The 23,547-nt window shown below is 40.6% G+C and overlaps 1 protein-coding gene across 1 annotated transcript in view; it reads left to right on the forward strand.

The window, feature by feature from the left end:
- Window positions 1–10,532: 10,532 nt before the first annotated feature.
- The window catches only part of Themis (thymocyte selection associated), a 189,498-nt gene continuing 176,483 nt past the window's right edge, over window positions 10,533–23,547 (forward strand). Inside the window, 1 exon segment of the mRNA XM_041653576.1 lies at window positions 10,533–10,623. Coding sequence (XP_041509510.1) covers window positions 10,533–10,623 — 91 coding nt within the window.

Consider the following 23,547-nt stretch of genomic DNA (forward strand, 5'->3'; position numbering starts at 1 on the left):
CTGGGTATGTGTGTGTTTGTGAGTGTGCACATGTGTGTGGAGGCCAGGAGTCAACTCCGGTGTTGTTTTTCAGGCACCATAGACCTTGGGTTTGGAGACTTGGTCTCTCCGTCGTGTCTGAGGCTCACAAATTTCGTTAGGTTAACTGCCCAGCAAGCCCCAGGGATCTGCGCATCTGTGTCCCCCCATCACTGGCATTACAAGTCCAATGTCCCATACCCACCCCCATGCCTGATTTTTATGTTGACTCTGGAGTGTGAACTCAGGCTCTTCTACTTCCATGGCTAGCACTTTGCTGACTTAACATCCTCCCGAGGTGCTTAATCATCATTTCAAGGGTGGGTCTTTCTCTGTTTCTCAGAAAACCTACTGAGACATATTGAAGAGGAAGGTATTGATTCCAAGTACTGAGGAACAAACCTAGTACATACACATGGTTTTACTCAACAAGAACTCTCCGAGGTACAGCTGAATAAATTGGGATACTGCTGGTTACATTCCCCTCCTTTCAGGCCAGCTAAACAATTAAGTATTGTGTTTAAAGATGTGCATGAATATTAGTGAATATCTGTGCTGGTTATTCTTGGTTGTCTACTTCACTACACCTAGAATGAACTACAATCCAGAAATGGAGAGCACACCTGCGACAGATTATTTTTGCTTGGTTTGAAGTGGATGGATCCACTTCTAGTCTGGACCTTTGAGGTAAGAAGCCATCTGCCTTTGAACTAGATCTTGAGTCAGGAAGACACACTTTTAATCTGGGTCAGGCCTTCTGCTAGAAGCCTAAATAAGGACATAAAAGAAGGAAGTTTTTGTTCTTTTTCTTGTTAGCAAGTCTATTTCTTTATTGGCATTAAAGCCTGCTTCTTTGGGATAACAGCATATACTGATGATCAGCTGGGATATTCAACCTTGTGGATTTTTGAACTTTTCATGTACTGCCAGCCATTGTTAGATTAGCCTGTAAGTCATTCTAATGAATCTCCTGTGTGTGAGGTCTCCTGTACACACACACACACACACACACACACACACACACACACACACACACGTAGAGAGAGAGAGAGAGAGAAATTTATTCTATAAGTTTTGTTACTCTAGAGAACCCTGACTAATAAAATATCTAATTATATGTAGTTGGAAAATCTGACCAAATCGATTTCAGATAACAGTATGCAGGAGTAACTGCATACTGTACCCTCAGCATGATGGATGTTCCTAGTCAGATATCTTGTCTTGCTAGTGCTCGGGTGAGTGTGTGAAAGTCTCTTACTCTGACCATGGTCCTTTTCATTTGCTTAGTCTTTCTTTCACTATTTGGAAGCCATGTTGCTGTGCCCTTGTTAAATGAACCTGTAGTGTTGCCAGTGATCTTTGAAGGTGATCATACTCACCCACCCCCCACACAGAAAATTACATTTAAAGTGTTTGCTTTGACTTTGGCTTTGGGAAATGTTGTATTATGTGTTGAAGAGAGCAGCGGACTGTGTTCCTGCCACCCAGCTCCCGGCTGCCTGGCTAGCTTATGCCCCAAAATAACAACATGGAAACTGTATTATTTTAAACACTGCCTGGCCCATTATATCTAGCCTCTTCTTAACTAACTCTCACATCTCGACTAACCCATTTCTAATAATCTGTGTAGCACCACGAGGAAGTAGCTTACCAGGAAGGATTCTAGCCTACATCCATCTTGGGCCGGAGCTTCGTCACATCTGTCTGAGGCGTCTTACCTCACTGGCTTCTTCCTCCCAGAATTCTGTTCTGCCTTCCCCACCTACCTATGTTCTGGCCTATCAGGCCAAGCAGTTTTCTTTATTGATTAACCAATTAAACCACAGATTGACAAATGACTTTCCCCCATCAATTATGTGCCATGGTTTGCTTTTCTTTGTTATGTTCCAGATGATTCTTGAATCTGTGGGCTTGTGACTTTTTGGGCTTAGGACAGTCATTATCTCTTGCTCTTTTATTTATTTATTTATTTATTTATTTATTTTATTGAGAAAAGGAGAAAAAAAAACAAGTTTCCACCTCCTCCCAGCCTCCCATTTCCCTCCCCCTCCTCCAACCCTTCTCCCCCTCCTCCCACCCTTCTCCCCCTCCCCCCACTCCTTTCCCCCTCCCTCTCCAGTCCAAAGAGCAGTCAGGGTTCCCTGCCCTGTGGTAAGTCCTAGGTCCTCCCCCCTCCATCCATATCTAGGAAGGTGAACATCCAAACTGGCTAGGCTCCCACAAAGCTAGCACATTAAGTAGGATCAAAACCCTGTGCCATTGTCCTTGGCGTCTCATCAGCCCTCATTGTTCGCCATGTTCAGAGAGTCCAGTTTTATCCCATGCTTTTTCAGTCACAGTCCAGCTGGCCTTGGTGAGCTCCCAGTAGATCAGCTCCACTGTCTCAGTGGGTGGGTGCACCCCTCGTGGTCCCGACTTCTTTGCTCATGTTCTCCCTCCTTCTGCTCCTCATTGGGACCTTGGGAGCTCAGTCCAGTGCTCCCGTGTGGGTCTCTGTCTCTATCTCCATCCATCACCAGATGAAGGTTCTATGATGATATGCAAGATATTCATCAGTATTGCTCTAGGATAGGGTCATTTCAGGTTCCCTATCCTCAGCTGCCCAAGGAACTAACTGGGGACCTCAGCTTGGGCAACTGGGAGCCCTTCTAGGGTCTATCTCTTGTTCTTTATACTATTTCTGTCTCCTCTTCTGAGGGGTTCACTGAACTCTGAGGGATTTGTTGGAGACATCCCATTTAGGATTGAGTCTACAAGGTTTCTCACTCTCTGTAATATGTGGCAGTGAGACTTTATTTGTTCCCATATTCTACAGGAGGAAGCTTCTCTGATGATGTCTGAGCAAGGTACTGATCTGTGAGGACAGTCATTATCTCTTAAAATACAATTTCTCTTCTTATTCTTTTTCTTCTTCTGTTAGTGCTTATTTCATATATAAAACTTATTCACTGTAACTGAGAGTCTCCTATGTTCTCTGTATTTTCTACTTTAAAACAGAAAGAAACTCTTATCTACAAATAACATCTTGACTGCAGGATATGCTAGGGTAATAGTGGCACAAAGTTTGTAGGAGCAACCCACTAATATATAATTTAACTGAAGGTCCACTCCAGATGAAATCCACAACCAACACTGCTTGGGATAGAACTTGCAATTAGATAGCCCATGTACCTGGGTAAAAATAATTGATCTTAAAAAACAATTAAAAAATGTAGTGATAAATGACTTCTAATGATATTCTGCTCTCCTCACAGGACAGGTGACGTTGACCAACATATCAACTTGACAGGCTTTTTTTTTCTTGTACTTTTATTTGTTTACAATTTGGTGCTTTTGCTATTGTTGTTTGTTTGATTTGTTTTGTTTTTCTTTTTCTATGTAGTTTTGGTTGTGTTTTGGGATGTTTGTTGTTGTATTGGGATTTTGGTTTTTTTGGGGGGGAAAAACTTAAAGTCGGGTGGTTAGTGATGGGGAGAGGATCTTGAAGAACTTTGGGGAAGGAAGAATGTGATCAAAATACATTTAAGTTTAAATAATAAAATATATAAAAGTAAAGAAAACTAACACCCCCCTAAAAGAAACAAAGGCCTCTCTAGAACATAAAAGTGTCTACTTCCCTACTTTTCGACCAGCAGTCCTCTTCCTGTTCATCTCATCTGGTATAAAACCTAATGTTTATTCCTCATTGTAATTACTATATTTTTTCAGCTCTGTCTTTTTATGTGTCTTTTTTTCTGTGGAAATTCTTATCTTCTAGTATTTAACATTTGCATTAAAGTTATCATAGATGCAGTGTCTGTTCCACCCAGTCCCACAGCTGTTCAATCCCAAAGAAACACATGGAGGTTCATATTAATTGTAAAGTATTTGGCTTGTTAACTCTGGCTTATTAGTAACTAGTTCTTGCAGCTGAAATTATTCCATAATTCTTGTCTACGTTTAGCCACAAGGCTTGGTACCTTTTCTCAGTAAACGCTCTCATCTTGCTTCCTCTGCATCTGATTGGTGACTACATTTCTATCTTTCTTCTTCCCAGAATTCTCTTAGTCTGGTTGCCCCACCTATACTTCTAAACTAATATAAGTAACAAATCTTTACAGTATGCAAAAGCATTATCCTACAGCAGGTTATTTTATTATTTATTTTATGTTTTATTATTGTTTAGTGTGTGTCTGTGTGTGCATGCACACACTTTGCTTGCATGTGTGACTGTGCTCCACATACATGAATGACACTCACAGAGACAAGAAGTGGGTGTGGGAGTTACCTATAGTTGTGAGTTACCATGTGGATGCTGGGAATTGAATCTAGGTTATTCAGATGAGCAGCCAGTGCTCTAAGCTCTGAGCTACTTTTTCAGTCCCTCTTATGTTATTTTGGTATATTTTTATTTGTAACAAGATCATGCAGAGTTTTGCAGCCTGTGATTCCTGGGCTAATGTAAGACTCCATCTTAGGCTTCCAAATACTTGAAGCTGTAGGTTATAGGCAGGTCTCACAAGGTTCAACTCAGTACTAATAAGTCTAGCAATTGAGTTACCTCATGGATTTGTTACTATGTTTCTCCTGCCACTTCTGTATATCATTGTTTTATTTTATATATACATTATATTTTAAATCATATATTTAATTTCTAGATGCCATTTTAATGATGTGTATATATGTTTATTTATACAAGTACTCTGATGATCCTTTCTAGTGGGACCATTCATTTCTGTGTTTGTGAGACAGTCTTCAGAGTCTACATATGTCACTGTGGCTCTTAAAGCAGGCTGGGTCTGCTCTGAGGCTTTGTTGCTGCATTGTTTGGTCCTTTCTTTTCTACTTCATACACTCTCATTCTGCTGCATGCCGTCAACACTGATGCCTTTGTGTAGGCAAAATCTCAAAGGCAAAAGTGGGGCAGTACAGAAAACTTCCTTGAGTTGTCTTGGATGTTCTATTTGTCCAAAATTTTAGTGTTCAGTTTCTCTAACTGCCAGATGCAGCTTAAAACTTGACACAGTTTCTCCTTCTCAGTCACCAGGCTTTGCTGTGCTTTTAGCCTCTTTATTGGTATCAAATACTACAAATGCCTGGAAGGAGAGAAAAACACAACACTGAGTTCTTCTCATAGCATCCCCCACCTTCCAGAACTCCTATCCTCACTGCTCTGGCAACCTGTCTATTCCTTACAATTGCTTTAAAAAAAATCTGGGTTTTCCAGAGAATTTGGTAGAAGAGTTGATGAGATATCATCTCAGGGTTGGAAGCAGTCGTCTCCACACTCCTTCATTCTGCACACTGATTGACATGTGCTGCTTGAGCATCAAGGCCTTTGATTCTTTACACTAAGTGAATGCTTTATAATTTTTGTTAAAATCCCATTTTCATTTATACAAATATTCTAAAAGTTTGATGTTAAATCTACTAGTGTTTTCCTTTAAGACTCCAACTAATGTTTGAAAGCAGTTTTTCTAAAACCTCAGTCACACCTTCCTGTCCCTGACTTTTGTTTCTTTACGTTAATATTTAAGTTTAAAATTTATCTTAATTTTCTTTCACAGAGTGTTTTGGAATTCTCCTTCCCCCCAATTATTAAGCAATCATTTGAAAAAAATACATCTTTCTTCCTTACTGGCTTGAAAATCTACTTTCTGCAGGTTGAAAATTGTGACATATAGTTTGTTTGTTTCTGAACTTTCATTAGTTTGACTGTGATTAAACATGCCATGTCTGCATTCATAACTGAACTTCAGTAATTCACTGCACTATGCAATAGTTCAAGTAATTTCTCTCTTTCGCCCATTTCTTCTTGGCTGGTCACATAAGGATGTCTTTGAGATGATAGAAGTAGTAACAACTTGGGTTACAGTGGCAATGATGGCAATACAGGACAAGGCCAGAGGAGTGGCCTTGAGGACTGTCACCCATAGAGCTTGGGGAATTTCAAAACTGACAGAAATGCCTGCTTATACATGACTTTAAGCCTTCTAGCATGACACTCTTAAAAATGGTGGAAACACTAACTTTATGATTGAGATTTTAGAAAAAAAAAACCATATTGTGACATATAGGGAGGTCCTCTGTGTGAAGAGCAGAAAAGGGACAGAGTAAGTATAAAACTCCAGTGATATAGTGGAATCTTCTAGCTTTGACTACAGGACAGAGACTGTAGTTGAAAGTTAAAGACATCAAGTGAAATGAAGCAGTGATTACATACTAAATAAAATTTACTGTAGCACCAACTCAATAAATGTATGATTTTCAAGAGGCAGCCCTTTCCATATTTTAAAGTCATATGACATATGCCACTAGGCTATAAACAGTGTTTGTAGTCAAGAGAGAGGCCCAGACTTAGGCAAGAAGAGAATAGATGACTTTTATATCAAGCTTGGGAGATTTAGGGGACAAAATGTTTTAAGTGATAATGTAGATGATACTGGCAGAAATCATTTGATGCAAATTGCCATTTAACCCTGGTTTTGCATGGAATGAAGGTTGGCAAATTGCTATAAGGGCCAAACGTGATTAGAAAGAGTAGAAAGAATTTTTGTAGGTGTTATACCATGGCCAGGCTTAATTCCAGAATCCAGTCTGTTAGGAGAGTAAGCAACTCCAGCATATTTCAGCTCTACTCACTTAAACCAATCTTTTTTTTTATTTGCCTACAAAACCCATAGATACTCTCACTTCATATTGTATATGCAACCTCTAAAATACTGTTTGAATTAAGTACAAAGAAAAGAAAGCAAAGAAACTCACAACAAGCTGACTCTCTTCACAGGTGAGCCATCTTGAAGAATGTGAGTTTGGATATCTGGTGTTACCCCTCATTTGCCATATGGTGTTATGAGCAAGGGGGAGACATTCCCCTTTGCCCCTTACCACCTGTGTCAGGTGAGAGAGCTGGCCCTGAGGTCATGAGTACCCGTTAACTGGTATGGAGGAGGGAGCAATGTCCTCCTTTCCCTTTCCCTTCCTGTGCCAGGCCAAAGAGTGGGTCCCTGTATCATGATAGTGAAGGAGCTGGTCCTGGTTCTCACCGACTGTAGCTCTTGGAAAAGCAGGCCCTGCACCCCACTTGGGCAGCACAGTAATGCTGACTCTGTCGATAGAGGGTGCCAGTAAGGTGAGCTGACCCTGAGAATATGAGCATGAGAAATCTGACCCGAGCCCTCATCTTCCATATGGTGGCTGGAGGAAGGAGAGACGCCCCTGCTGGTGAAGAGCTGACCCTGAGGTAACAAGAGTGAGAGAACTGGCCCTGCCTCTCACCAGTTGCACCACTTGGCAGAGTGGTCTCTGCATCTGATCTGGGCAACACAGTAAAGCTAGCTTTGGTGGTATAGGTGTGGGTGTGCCAACCCTGAGGGTGTGAAATCAGGAGAACCAACCTCACCCTTGCTGCTTGCTGCAGGGGTTTAGCTAGGCAGATGGTGCTGGAGATCTCACCCTGGTGTTGAGGATGAGGGTGAGCTGGCAGGCTAACCAATCCAGCCACCACCCAGGCCCAGAACCAGGGCTATATGAGTTGGTAATCCCAACATTGACTCCATCTACAGACTGGTCCTAAGGACCCAAAGTTGCAGGACCTCTATGATACAGGGCAACAGGAGGATATCCAAGAGGATTCCCAGTGAGGGTACAATATCAAGGATGGAGGCCTTGAACTAGGCCACTGACTTGGTATAGTGAACACTTGAAATTAAGACATATGGACAATAGGGTATACTGTGTGACTCACAATGTCACGCTACAGCTTCCACAATGAGAATTTTCTTTTCTTTTAGATTTTATTTTGTTTTATCTTGTGGGGGAGGTTCCAAGGGCACAGGATGATGTGAAAAGATGGGGAAATGAATGTGATTGAGATGCATGATGTGAAATCCACTAAGAATTGTGTTAGAATTTTGATGGGGATTGCATAGAATAATCTGTAGATTGCATTTGGTAATTTTGGAAAATGTGTTAATAAAAATTTTCCATTTTTATTATGTTGATCCTACCTATCCATGAGCATGAGGGATCTTTCTATTTTCTGATATCCTCTTCAATTTCTTTTTCCAAAATCTTAAAGTTCTTGTCATACTTGTATTTCATTTGTTTGGTTAGAGCTACCCCATCATATTTTATATTATTTGTGGCTATTGTCAAGGGTAATGTTTCTCTGATTTTTTTTCTCAGCCCATTTATCATTTGTATATAGGAAGGATACTGATTTTTCGATTTCATCTTTTATCCTGCCACATTACTGAAGGTGTTTATTAGCTGTAGGAGTTCCCTGGTAGAATTTTTTGGGGTCACTAATGCATACTATCACATCATCTGCAAATAGAGACAGTTTGACTTCTTCCTTTACAATTTGTATCCCCTTGATCCCCTTTTGTTGTCTTACTGCTGTAGCTAGAACTTGGAGTACTATATTGAATAGATATGGAGAAAGTGGACAGTTTTATCTTGTTTCTTATTTTGGTGGAATCACTTTGAGTTTCTCTCCAATTAGTTTGATGTTGGCTGTCAGCTGCTGTAAATTGTCTTTATTATGTTTAGGTATGTTTTTTGTACCTTTGATCCCTCCAAGACCGTTATCATGAAGGGGTGTTGAGTTTTTGTGGAAGAAAGGGAGAAAAGATTATATGAGTGGGGGTGTGTATGTCAAGAACATGACTGGAAAGCCATAGAGACAGCTGAGCGGATGGAGCTCATGGGAATTCACAGACTCTAGGCTGACAGCTGTACAGCCTTCATGGGAAATAACAGGACCCTCTGCATATGGATCACAGAGTGTAGCTTGGTCTGTCTGAGGGGACCCTGGAAGTGGGACCAGGATCTCTCCCTGGTACATGAACTGGCTTTTCAAACCCATTCCCTCTGATGGGATGCCTTGCTCTGCCTTGATGCAGGATGGAGGTGCTTGGTCCAGCCTTAACTTAATGTGCTAGACTTTGTTGGCTCCCCATGGGGAAGTCTTATCCTTTCTGAGGAGTGGATAGGGGGTTGGCTGGGCTTAGTGGGAAAGGAGAGAGGGGAGGGAGGGTTAACTGTTGTTGGTATGTAAAATGCATCTAAAAATAAATTAAAAAAATCTAGTCAAAGGCAAAAAAAATTCCACAAAGAAACAGTAAATGTTAAATTAGGAAAAGAAAACCAATGACAACAAATCTGCTTTAAACTGGATGTAGTGACACATGCCTGTAATCCCAGCACATGACACATGTCTGTAATCCAAACACATGACACATGCCTATAATCCCAGCACATGACACATGGTTATAATCCCAGCACATGACACATGCCTGTGACGCCAACACATGACACCTATCTGTAACCCCAACACATAACACATGTCTGTAATTCCAACACATGACATGACACATGCCTGCAATCCCAGCCCAGCAGCAGAGGATTGGCAAGAGTTTAAGACCAGTCTACCCTTCAGAGTGAAATTTTGTTTAAAAAAAAAACCAAAAAAACAAAAATGAAAACAAACAAAGACTGATTTTGAGGGTTAAAGATTAGTTTTCACAAGATTTCTCTTGTTTCCTTTGGCTTTGGGCATTTTTAACTTTAAACTTTGATCGTCAGAGCAGAATTGTGGAATTGGAAGCTTGTGCAGATCATTTAGTTAGTTTTTAAAGTTACATTTAACCAGCAAGTGAGTTCTGAAGAGGAAATGTTTGCGAGTGGGAAGCTGTGCAAAGCCCAGGAGTCATGTTTCTAAGCACTGCCCTTAAAGACTTTCCTTCACATTGTGGAGGCCACAAAGTTCCCATCGTCTACTGCAGTCATTCCTGAGCCACTTTCATATAGCACTCTCCCCCACCTTCCTTTAAGGTTCAGCAAAAATTTTAATGTGAAAAGATAAAAGTGGTTTCCCACCCTCTTCTGAGGATCAGATTTCCAAAAACAGCTGACACAGGCCTCTTTTGTAATCAAGTTTAATATAAAAGCACCAAGAGTATGCAAATAAAACACCAAGCTAAACTCCAGATGCAGAGAGGTAATGCACTGATGTCACGCCACCCTTAAGGTAAGACACTGCTCCTGCCTGCTGGCCATGTGCAGTGGTCACACCACAGGTACCTGTTTCTTCACGGTCTCACCGCCACTGTGGATGCATAGGCACTGGCAGCTTGCCAACCTCATTACTTTGGGTAGTGTCAGTTCAGACAAACACGCCCCACCCCCACACCTGCTCAGTGTCAGAAGGAAATGAAGCCGCAAGAAGAAGAACAAGGGCTTTACCCACTCTGCCTCCTGCCTGTTCTCGGCCTTCCCCTGCTCTAGTTGTCCCTCCTGGGCTTGGCTGCAGTGTGACATCCTCTCTGCCCCAGGGAGAAAGTGTGAAGAGTAACCACTGCGGACAAGTACTTGTCCACCTAGGGCTGTTCTGCCCCGGTTTGGCCCCCCCTTTGACATTCTGCCTGCTAGAGAGAGGAATTATGAGCAAAGAAAGCGACTGCAGACAATTGACATCCAGAAGCCACAAGTTTCTGTAAAAATCAGATCTGCACACCAACCAAGACAGAGCCATGGCGGTATCGCTGGAAGAATTTGTTCACTCCCTTGATCTAAGGACCCTTCCCAGGGTCTTAGAAATCCAGTCAGGCATCTACTTTGAAGGTAAGCATTTCTCTACTTTTTTAATTTGCTGGAAAGTTTTTTATAAGAGTCTCTTGGGAATTTGTGGGAGAGATTTTAATAAAGAATACACAAAGGGCTGTGTACGTGGCCTGGCATGGCAATTAGGTTCGAACCTCATTGTACCCACAAACACAAATCTTGAGTTTTCCAAAGGAAAGGTGAACACACACACACACACACACACACACACACACACACACAAATGTAACAAACTGTTGAATAGTGGAGACCCAGCAGCTGGTGAAGGAGGGAGAAACTAAGGCTCTAGTTGATGGTGATATCCAACAATGTGAACTGGGATCCTTTTTTTGATAAGAATTCAACAAGTCAACACACATAATGTGCTACTTCTGCCTACTTTTTGAACATTGTTGTGATTGGGTTAAAAAAGGGGGGAGCATAAAATGGCGTTTAAAATAGGTACAAAATGGGCCTTTGTCAATGTAGCAGGCAGTGGTGGCATAGGTCTTTAATTCCAGCACTTGAAAGGCAAACACAGGCCAGATGTCTGACTTCAAGGCTATCCTGGCCTACAGAAGAAATTTCAGGATGACCAGGGCTACACAAAGAAATACTGTCTCAACAAAGCAAACAAACAACAACAAAGATTTCGTTCCCTGTAATAATGCATGTTCTGCACCTGATTAGGACAGAACAGATTGAGCTATGATCAAGTGTTGGTTAGGTATATCCAAAAAGTGTCGTTGATACTTGTTTCTAGATTATTCAAAAAAAAAAACGCAAAAAGGAGAAAAGAACAGCTGAATTTGCTTTGATTCACCCAAAATGAATGTGACATCAAAGGCACAATCCTTACAAATGAGTACTTCCAAGTTCAGAAGGACTTCTAAGCTTGCCTTGCATTTATGCTCCTCTTTCTGTAGTGACCCCACTAAGCTACATAAATGGTGGCAAATTCTATGTAAAGATACAGAAATTAGCACCTATTGTCCACAAAATTCCTCTAAAACTCCGTGTTGAAGAGTTAAAGTTCACTGAAAATTATTGAAAACTAGGCTGGTGAATTTTGGTATAGCTTACTACTGTAAGGAAAATCCCCAATATGTTTTCTAGCATTTTAAAGTTAGTTTGATTACATATAAAGTACTGAAAAACATTTTCTAGGTGGATATATGTTTCTGCTTATAAGAACAGGAGAATTAAAGCAAAACAAAGAACTGGGTCTACTGAAAGTATTAGGAAATTAAAGAATGGTTGGCTTTCCCACTTACAACCTGTCCCTGACTTCCCATGGTTAGATTTCCACTTTTTTTTTTTTTTTTGCTTTGCAAGAAATGCACAGCCATTCTGGTTTTCTTTTTTTATTTTAAGTATAGTAGTCAATCAGTTACATGGGGCATTAAACACTTGGTTTTGAAATGGGCATTTTGTAGCAGGCAGAGGTTGAACATGTCTTTAATCCCAGCACTCTGGAGGCATAGGCAGGCAGATCTTTGAGTTCGAGGTCAGCCTGGTCTACAAAAAAAAAGTTCCAGTCCAGGGTTGCACAGAGAAACTCTGTCTAAAAGAACAAACAAACAGCAACAACAAAGGAATTGATTTCCTTCGCTGTTCTAATGCATGTTCTGTACATGATTGGGATAGAATAGATTGAGCTATGATCATGAGTTGGTTAATGTATGCAATGAATTTGGGAGTTTCCAGTGGGTTTATCAAGATGTATCCATATCACAAATTAGGAAGCAATTATTCAGTTTTACCATACCAAAAAAAAAGGTTGATACATGCACACCTTCCTACCTCCATACTCCCGAGTTTGTACTAGTTGCCCTCAGAGTTTACTTAAGTTTGTGAACTGATATTTGGAATTAGGCCATCTTTCATCACATCTACTCCCTTTCACATCAGAATTTACACTTCTAAGCTGTCCATCCATTGCTTCTCATCTCACGGTTAATGCTTTTAGGGCTTAACAGAAGAAGTCTTTCTGTATACCTACGAAGAATTGTTTTGTAACAGCTTCACAGTTTCAGATTTTATATTTGGTCCTTTGTTGATTTTCAGGATGCGTTGCTATGAGATGTAGAGGGATCCAATTTTACATTTTTTTTTTTACAAGTTAGGTCAGATTTCTCAGTACCATCAGATAATATACTCACATGTGCATCCTTTGTCTTGGAAATAAATACCTCTTCTGGTCTGTTAGTTGATGTTTTCATTATTTGTGCCCAATCATTTGATTTTTTTCTGAATGACAGGTGCATCTGATTCCCTTGTTTTTGCTCAATATTCTAAGGCTGACTTAGCTGTTCAGAGACTTAAAGTGCATTTAAAAAATAACAGCTACTTCTCTAGGAAATCTAACAAAGAGCTTTCTTAGATTCTCTTGGTTTTATATGTTAACTAAAAGAAACAGTAAGTTGTTTCACAAAAGAAACTTGATCCATTACTGTCTTCTTCCTTTATACTTTATTACTATGTTATCACTTAATTGAAATGAATGTCCACAGTTAAGTACATCCATGTAACAGTCACTCAAGAAATAGAAAAATAGTGCTCTAGAAGACACATCGTAAATACTTTTCAATTGTTATCTAGTTTCTTCCCTAAATTAACCAATACTCCATGACTTTTGTTTATTTATAAACTTCATGTAAATGGAAAATTATAGTATGTACTCTTTTGGCTGGCTTACATGTGTTGTAAAGTTAATCTATACTATTCTATACAATTTGTTTTGCTTTCCTTCCTTTTCTTTCTCTCTTTCTTTTTCTGTTTTTCATCTTTCTTACTTTTTTCTTCCTTCCTTCCTTTCTCTCTTCCTTTCCTTATTTCTCTCTTTCTTTTCTTATATCAGTACTGGGGACCAAAACTAAGGCCTTATGCATGCTACGCAAGTGCACTACCACTAGGCAATAGCCCCAACCCTCTTCTCACTTCTATTTTGCTACAGGGTCTTACTAAGTTCCATAAGCTGGCTTTGGACTCACTCTATAGCCCAGGCATGTCTTCAGGTAGTGACCCTCCTGCTTCAACCTACTGAGAACCTAGGTTTATAGGTGAAGACCATCAGTTCTAGTAGTGTATAATATAGTAGTGGATTAATAAACCAAAATTTACTTAGCCATTCTACTGCGGAAGGACATTTGGATTATTTCTACTTTAAAGTCACGGGTAGTGTATTATCATGAAATTCTCTTATACATTCATGTTCACAAGCATATTAAAAACAAGCAAAATGGCTATGTCTAATGGTGTGTATATTGTGCTTGATGGGTGGTGGAAGAAAAATTTCCTAAGCACTTGTTCAGTCTACATTTCCATTAGATGTCTCTGAAAGTTCCTATTAACACATTTGATGATATTTTCTGTCACTGGTTTTCTTGCTTTTAGTCTTTCTGGTAGGAACCCTGCAGGGAGCCCAGGTTTTACTTCACATCTGCCTTCTGTCTAATGAAATCCAGGACATATAGTCTTCTATCCCATGATGCTTGCAGATTCTCTTTAGGACACGGTTCCTGGGTCTGGCTCATTTATATTATGGTTTATAAATTTGTGCTAATGACTTGATTATATATATATATACACCCACACATATATATGTATATATATATACATATATATATATATACATATATATGATAATCAGTTTTCTGGTGTGAATATTTTTTCGCCTGTGAAGCTTACCATTTTCTTAGGAATACCTTTTCATGAGTGGAAGTTTTCAATTTTACTGTTAGAGTGATCAGTTTGCCATTACAATTTTATTCCATGCTGCTAAAGAAATTTTTATTTATCATGAATTATGAAAATACTATGTTAGCCTCTTGAAATTTAATTATTTAGTCTTTGCTTTGTATCTGTGGTCTGCCTGAAATCAATTGTTTTGTATATACGCTATGACATGAAGGCCAAGATCTAGAGAGAGCTAATGAGTACAATGATATTGACAGGAAAGAAAGTGAGACAGCATCTTACTATGTAACTCTGCTGGACAGGAATTTGCTGTTGGGCACCAGGCTGGCATTGAACTCACGGAGACCATCTGCTTTCCACGTGATAGCATTAGAGGGGTCCCACACCCTACCTGGTTGAAAAGCTCCCTTTGCTCATGCTGTATCGTGTCCCCTAGTCATAAACACCGTTGTTGTATTACGGAGTGGCGGGCTGTGTCCCGCCACCCGGCTAGCTTTACCCGAAATAATTACACGGAAACTGTATTCTTTTAAACACTGCCTGACCCATTAGTTTCAGTTTCTTATTGGCTAGCTCTTACATATTGATCTAACCCATTTCTATTAATCTGTGTAGCCCACGAGCTGGCTTACCAGGAAAGATCTTAACCTGCGTCTGTTTGGAGTGGGAGAACCATGGCGACTCCTTGAATCAGCTTCTTTCTCCCAGCATTCCGTTCTGTTTACTCCGCCTACCTAAGGGTTGGCCTATCAAATGGGTCTAGGCAGTTTCTTTATTAATAAGAAATCACTCCCACATCACACCGTGTTTCAGACCAGGATCTCCCATGGCTTCTCTGCTTCTCCAGACACAGTCACAGGGCTGTTCATTTTATGTTCCTATTAAGACAGATTATCAGTCTTAATGCATGCGGAACTGGAGCATTACTGCACGCTCATCCTACATGCTGTATGAGATTATGCTGCAGGGCTGTGGTTCTCTTGACTGCACGTTTGACATCTGACACGTTTTTAAGATTATCGATGTCTGCGTGTGTGCCTTACAAGTGCAGATTTAATTATGTAGGAGGTAAGGTGTCACTGTCCCGAGACATCTCCCTGATGACTCGAAAGCACAGCCAAACTGGAAGCGACTGCTGCGGAATAGGCTTTCCAATGTGTTCTTATTCTTCAAGTTGGGCTCTTTGAATGATCATATACATTTAAGAATTCACTCGTCAACCTCCGCAGAAGTCCTATCTGAATTCTGATGAGCAGTGTATCATTTAGAGAAGGATTAACATCTAGAAAATTAACGAGGCTATGATCTATAAAATTCTGCTCAATGAACTGGAAATGCCTCTCAAGCTATGTCTTTTCTTTTTGGTCAGTAACGTTTGTAAATTTCTTTTGTATCTTCACTGTTTTCACACTTTTTCTGAGTATTTTTTTCACATCGTTGTGTTAATGAATGGTATCTTAAGCAGCTGCAGTTACTCATACCCATAATCTCAGTAGTAGGGAGACTGAGGCCAAAGACTGAAGGCCATCCTGAGATAAATAGCTTCAGACCAGCCTAAGATATGGGAATCCATCCCTAAAACACCAAGTCAAACACAAACAAACCAACTGGGAACCCTTCCACATTTTCAGTTTTGTTTGTTGTGTTTGCTGAATTCTAAGAAAATATGTCTCTAATACCTACATTTTAGATTATTGATTTTTTTAGACACTTCAAATTTTGTAAGGCCTGTTTTCTCCTTCCCAGAACTGTACCTTCATCTTCCCATTGAAACACTGGTTAGTGTTTCTAGCAGAAAATGAAGCAAGGCTAACAGTGAGAGTCAGAACCCTATCACGTTTACAGTCACAGAAAACATCCATACGTAACTCACCATTGAAGTTGTGCAGTTTAGGTTACAGAACATTGTTTCCTTGTTAGCAATGGGTTTTAAAATAAAATCCCTGAGTATGTGTTTTTATTAAATATTCCCCCTGTAGCTTGTATAATGATTACATAAGTTTCTACATTGATTAATATCAAGCAAGGCTTTGCATATGCAGCACAATCAGATTAGTTAGATATCGCTGAATTGGTTTTTAATATTAAAACAACTTTGTATTTCTTTTAGAGAACATTATTGACTTGAAATTTTTATTCTTTGTGTAGTTGCCACCAGGATCCATATAAGGTTGGATCGAGTACCAAACTTCATTGTTGTTGTTTTGAGACAGGGTCTTACTATGTAGTTCAAATGCGATACTTCTGCCTTAGGCTCCGGAGTAGTGGGGTCATAGGCTTGTATACTACAGCTGGCAAAATGGCCCCTTGTCTGAGTTTCTCATGTCATTTTCTTTGTGGTTCTGGAAAGTGAATCCACTACTTCATCCATACTAATCAACTACTTTGTAACTAAACTTCTTGTGTGTGTGTATGTGTGTGTTTGATTTTTCGAGATAGGGTTTCTCTGTAGCTTTGGAGTTTGTCCTGAAACTAGCTCTTGTAAATCGGGCTGGCCTGGAAATTATAGAGATCTACCTGCATCTGCCTTCCGAGTGCTGGGATTAAAGGCGTGTGCCACCAGGGCCCAGCACAACTAAACTTTTAGTTAGAAGTCTTTTCTTGTAAAGATTTAGAGAAAAACTTGATGCCATTTCTTCTGTAACGATTTAGTAGAATTCCTAATACAGTAATTTAAAAAAAAAACTTTTATTGATTCTTTGTGGATTTCACATTATGCATTCTTATCCTATCCATTTTCCCATTACCCTCATTTGCCCTTCACCCTTGCAAACTTCCCCCAAAACAAAACAAAAATCAAAACCCAAACAAAGAAACAAACAACAAAACAAAACAAAACAAACCAATAAAACAAAAAGCAAACAAACAAAAAATAAGAATAGTTTTGTAGCTGTGATAGCTGTAGCTCATCTTTTGTCCTTTTGTCTTTGCTTGCAATTGGTTTGAGGCCTCTGGCTACACTTTTCATATTGGGCCCTCATTGGGGCTCCTCTTGGATATTCTGTCGCTGTCCTGTGTCATGGAGATCCTATAATTTTGGATCTGTAGGTTCATTGCCTCCATATCTGGAGTGGGCCAAATCATAGCCCTCGTTCTGGGCCTGGCTGGTAGCTGGACTGGTCCACTGGCCAGTTTTCTCCTTTTTCTCCACCAGGGTGAGCTCTCCAGCACTGTATCAGCCAGCCCACCCAATGTAGCCTGAGGCAAGGAGTGGGACCAGCTCTCTTGCTATCAGGCCCTTGGGTCACGCTCGTCCACACTCACACTGCCAGAGCCAGCTCCACTGTCTTGCCCAGGCAAGGTGCAGGGCCATCTCTGTCTCTCTCTCTGTTTCTCTCTCTCTCTTGCTCACGGGCTATAGAGGGAGTGTGTGTGTGTGTGTGTGTGTGTGTGTGTGTGTGTGTTGGTGGTGGGTCAGCTCTCCTCATTTCAGGCCCTTAGGATTGGCTCACCTTCATCCCCTCAAACAGGGTCAGCTCTAGGCTGCTATCCTGGTCGGGTGCAGGGCCAACTCTTCTGTTGTTGCAGCTAGTGAGGGGCAGTGCTAGTTCATACACTTGCCTGACTCGGTTGGGGGGTATCATGCCTGCCTCAGGTAGCTGGCCAGAAGGGTGGGATGGGGAGTGGGGGTGGGAAGGAGGGCATCTTTCTCTCAACCATGCTACCATATGGCAGACTGGAGGTGGGAGAGTCATGTCTCCTCCTCCCATGGCTCTCATGGCCTCAGGGTCAGGTTATCTGTGCCACTGCCAACAGGGTCAGTTCTAGTGTACTGCCCAGATGGGTTACCAGGTCCACTCTTCCATTTGCTGCAGCCAGTGAGGGAATCCCAGGGCCACCACTCTTGCTTGCTGTGGGTAGGGAGGGAGAGCATCTTTCCCTCACCCATGCCATCACATGGTTGACAGGGGCAGAGCAGGGTCCTCTCTGCTATGCTCACTCTCTCAGGGTTGTGTTCCCTATAACAGTGTCAACTCTAGTGCTGCCCACGTGATGTGCAAGCCTGTGGTGAGGAGTGGGGTCATCTTTCCTGGTTACCGGGGCCAACACTCTTGCTTTAGTCCGGTGACGGGCAGGGCCAGCTATCCCAGGGTCAGTAAGGGGTAAGGCCAGCTCACCTCAGCCTTTGGATTTCAACAAGCTTGGCTCTGATGATCTTCATGGCAACACAGACAATGGACATCAGTATAGACCCCAGTCACAATTGTACCACAAACTAAGTCCACATGGCCCTTGGCAGCAGCCCAGACCTGGGGAAGTAAGGTCACCCAGATCAGTGTGATCCTTGTAGCAGCATGGCCCTCAGACACTGACATGGTCTCAGGTAGCTGATCAGAGCCTCGGCATCTGGACCGCCCTCAGCAGTAAAAGGCACCACGTACTTCAATTCAGACGCTGCCTGCTGTAGAGCCACCAGACATGGCCCTTGGCAGCAGTCCTGGCCCCAAGACACTATGGCCCTGGGTGACATCACAGACCACTCAGATCAGCATGGCCCTGGTGGCAGCACAGCCTCCAGATGCACACATGACCAGAGGTTGCAGTCTATACTCTAGGCATCCTGTGGCTTGTGGTGGCAACATGGGTCATAGACATCAATACAGACCCTGGCCATGCTACGACCATGCCAATAAAGACATTTTAAGGAGGGATTTCTAAAAGCTAATAATTTTAATTATGTTCTCAGTTCTTTAGCAAGGTCATCCGATCCAGGAAAATTGTTTGTTTGGTTTTTATTGAAAACAATGGCTAAAGAGATGGCTCATTGATTCCGATAACACAGTGTTCTTTAGAGGACCAAAGTTTGGTTCCCAGCGCTCATATCAGGTGGCTCATAATCACCTGAAATTCCAGGTCCAGGGGATCTGTTTCTGGCCTCTGTGGGCACCCGCACTCCATGTAAATGTCCCACAGAGTCTTATACACATTCATATAATTAAAAATACTAAAATATATCCTTAAAAGGATCAAAATATAAAGCCATTTCTAGATAGTTTATTAGAGTTTAGAAAATGCCAATAGCGTGGTCATCTATCCTAGGACAGTTCCCTGAACATACTCACAAGCACACATGTTCTTCTGTTTCTATGGTAACCTGATAACAATTTACTTCACTTTTCCTATTATTTTCCCAGTAAAATAGAAGATGCAATGAAAGACTGCCAGCATATTGAAGAATTCTCATATGAATTCTAGTCGTGTATCTTTTTTTATTTCATTGGCTCACCTAAGTAGAGACTGATATCCTTAGAAGTCCTCAAGACTTGCTCTTGATCATAGCTATTTTTGTGTTTCTTCTTATCTTTGTAGTAGGGTGGGGCTACCCCAGGAGTGGGAATCCTTGTCTTATTCTAGTCATAAAGAAAATCATCTAAAATCTTTTTATTAAGTTCTAAGCACTGGCATTTAATTTTTACTTAAAGAAAATCTTCTTTTCCATGTTTTATAGGTATTTACATGATGAGTTGGTTTTAAAGTTAATGCTGTTTATCTTTAAGCTGGAGAGATGGTTTAGTGGCTAAGAACACTGTCTGCTCTTCGAAAGGTCCTTAGTTCAATTCCCAGCAACGACATGATAAATTGTCTTTAAATATTCATCAGGGAAGTGCTTGAAGAGCTTTGGGTGAGAGCTTGTTATATGCGTGAGGCCATGTGTCAGGGCAGTTGAGGTGTCCCACTCTTTCCATAGGACAAGGGATGAAAGTGAAGAACCTGTTAGAGGGTCTCAGGGACCCAGTTGTTCACTGAAGGTAGCACATTGCAGATGGAACTGAGAAACAGTTCTCCTTCGAGACTAATGTCAATAGCTTCCTCATGGGTATTATTAACAGCTTTGGTAACCTGGGTCTGGGACACTCTCCTTAGTGGCTAGCATTCTCTTGGAATAGAAACCACTATTTAGAATCCTAGATAAGGACCAACAAGATGTCCTCCGTCATCTCAGTAGACTATGGCTGGTCTCAGCACCACAGCCACAATCAGACTGTCCACTTTGTCCACTGAGCTATCAAGGCTCATTGTATTCTCTCTCTCTCTGTATTTTCACATTTAACCATAATTAAATTAGCCAGTAGACTTACCTATTTTAGATCTGCGTTAGCTTTATCTTTCTGAAATGAGCTCTGTAGATTTTACTGTTTTCTATTTTCTAAGGTAATGTTTCAAAAATTATTTTCTAACTTCTCTAACTTCTCACAAAGTTGGTAGAACTCATGTGTCAGGACTCCCAAATATAGAGTTGTTTGGACAAAAAAGAGTTTAGTTTTACTAATAGTCTCTAGTGTTTGGTGTCTTTTATTGATTTCTGACCTAATTTTCTTTTTTTCCTCCTCCTCCTCCTCCTTCTTTTTGTTTCTTTGTTTTTCTAGACAGGGTTTTTCTGTGTAGTCCTGACTGTCCTGGCACTCTATTTGTAGACTAGGCTAGGCTCAGACTCAGATCTGCCTCCTTCTGCTGCCCATGTGCTCGGATCAAAGGCGAGCACCATGACTTTCTGCTCCTGAATCTCCATTTGCTTTCTTGGACTCTCTGATGCTCTGTGTTGAACTGCATCATTTAAAATGATTACTTCCTTCTTGATAAATGCATTTAATATTAAAATGTATATCTAGGTACTTTTGTCAGGTGACATTTTCAGATAGGACCTTGTCCTGTAGCCAAGCCTGAGACCAAACTCATCATCATTCTGCCTCAGTTCCTTTTCAATGTTTAAGAAAGAGCCACGTAGGCCTTAGACTGGGTCCTCTTGCTTTAGTTTCCAGGCTACTGGGCCGAGATTACAAGTGTGAATGATCAGTTTTGGGCTCATTATCTTAATTCTAATTACTATTTCCTTTCTTTTAAATTCAGTGGCTATTTGTTGATTATTCATATGAGATTTAATTTAGCTATCTTTTGCTTTTAATTACTTTTATTCAGTTTCATTAGAGAACAAGGTATTGTGGCCTTTTCTTTTAATAGTCTGATGTTTCTTTTACCTTATGGTTTGAAGTATGCCCTACTTTAAGACACAGAAGTTGAAATTGGAAGCAGCTGACAGGTGACATTAGGTTCTGTGGTACTAGACTAAATTCTTTGAACTGAAAACCACCATGGTAACAGGAACCATGCTAGAACATTCTAACGGGCCCGTTACTCATATTTTGAATGTACTCTTGTCCTACTAAGGTGAGGAAAAGCTGTAGATTATAAATGAAGGACTCAGCTCCCTGGGTCAGTTCAATGTGAGCAATGTCATTGACTTAACCCTGCAGCAGTTGCCTTCGCCTCTGTTACGTGAAGATTGGCCTCACCCTGAAGGTTGCTAAGATAAAGTGAATACATTTAGATAGGCAAGTAACTCATAGTTATCTTGAGAATCATAGAAACTATTATTACTTCATAAAAAATAGTGATACATGGCAAGGAAAACTTATTAGCCATTTCTAAATAAAAAAAAACACAACAAAAAAAACAACAAAAAAACTCGTCACCACAACAAAAGCCCAGACAATTTGAATCATACTGATTCCTACAGAATACAAAGAGAAAAAACAAATCCAAAAAATGAAAAAAAAAAACCCACCCCAGTAACATTTAAGACATTAACAAAAACTCACTAAAAATCCTCAAAAATATTAAGCTAGGAACTCAAGAAAGTAAATTCTAGGGTGCCATAAACAAGGCTCAGTGGTGAAGAGACTCGCTGTCTCGCTCCTGCACTCACCTGTGAGCACTCACCTGGCAGCTCACAGTCTGTGTAAGTTCAGTTAAAGGAGGGGCTCACTCCCTCTTATCCCTTCCTCAGGCACCAAGTGCATATATGACCCATAGGCAGAAATGAATGCAGATCATTCATATAAATAAAAAAATCTAAATACATTTAAAATATTTTAAACTTTATGTATAAAGTTAATATATATATACATATATATATATGTATATATATATATATATATACCAAATCATGAATGTGGAAGAGGATAAACTACTAATAAAAGCTATATCCACAGTAAATGCAGTAGACAGGATATAATATCCTGGCTTCCTAATTTCTGCCAACACTGAGTTAAGTAAATATAAAATGTAAAAATTAACAAAAACGGAGACTAGTTCATATGCCACATAAAAGATTTTTACATTTTTTCTTCATTGTGTGTGTATGAGTGTGCACTACTGACAAAATGGTCATGGAATGATAAATCATCATTTATCTGTTAAACCTGAGAGGTACAAAAATGATTCATAAAACTCTGTGCAGGAAGCCAGTGGGGTGTGGCACTCCTATAGTCCACACTCAGCAGGCTAAAGCAGGAAGTAGGAAGATCTCAACTTGGAGGCCTTCCTGGGCTGCATAGTGATACCTTGTATCAAAAACCAAAAACGAAAAGCAGCTAGGTTAGCCACACGTAGGCATGCATGAGCAGAACCAAGATGAGCCAGGTGATGGGTATATAAACCTCACTGGCATTTCATGTGACAATTAGGTAATCCAATTAGCATATAAAATGTGCACAAATACCAGACCTTTAGAAATTAACTTCAAAACATAATTATAAAGAATAAAAAGTAGTAACTAAATGAAAAGGTTTATTGAAAGATGTTTTATAGACAAATATTATGCTCGCATCAGCATGGAATACAGTGCACAAATTTTAAAAATTCATTATCAAAAATTATTGTCCATGAGGCCAGAATTACATATAGGAACAAAATGCAAAACTCCCCTCTCTTTGGAGGAATTACACTTTTATATGCATGCAAATAGAGCCAATGCTGCAGAAGGGCGGGGTATGTTTTTACTGGGGCGATCAGGACTCACCCCTTAACTTTATTCTTCCCACATATGAACAAGTCTTTACATTTCTATTCTCAAAATGTAGGTTGAAGTTTCCATGTCCCTTAAATCTCAACCAAGGCCCGAGCATTTTCCCTTGGGTTAAGACAATTCTGATGAAATGCAATTTGAACAGGGGTCTGAATCCACGCAGGAAGTGAGCACTACAAATATCTGGGGAAATCAGCTTCTTGTTGAGGACAGCAAGTACAAACCTGTGAAGAGCTTGCTTCATGTGGTTAACAAGCAGGGCGGGGATGAGAGTTATGGGATTGAAGCAGAGCAGTTGAGGGGAGAGGTGCAGAAGACAGAGTTGGTCCAAGCATGGAAGGTCATACTCATCAATAGCATAGCATGTGGCAGGGATGGCTGATGCAAACAGGGCTCTGTGTAAGATCAGGCAGTCAGGAAAGACTTTCTGAAAAGCAGAG

The sequence above is a fragment of the Microtus oregoni genome, unplaced genomic scaffold (genome assembly GCF_018167655.1).
Source record: "Microtus oregoni isolate MIOR12 unplaced genomic scaffold, Mior012 000006F_ref0000085, whole genome shotgun sequence".
NCBI classification, from domain to species: domain Eukaryota; kingdom Metazoa; phylum Chordata; class Mammalia; order Rodentia; family Cricetidae; genus Microtus; species Microtus oregoni.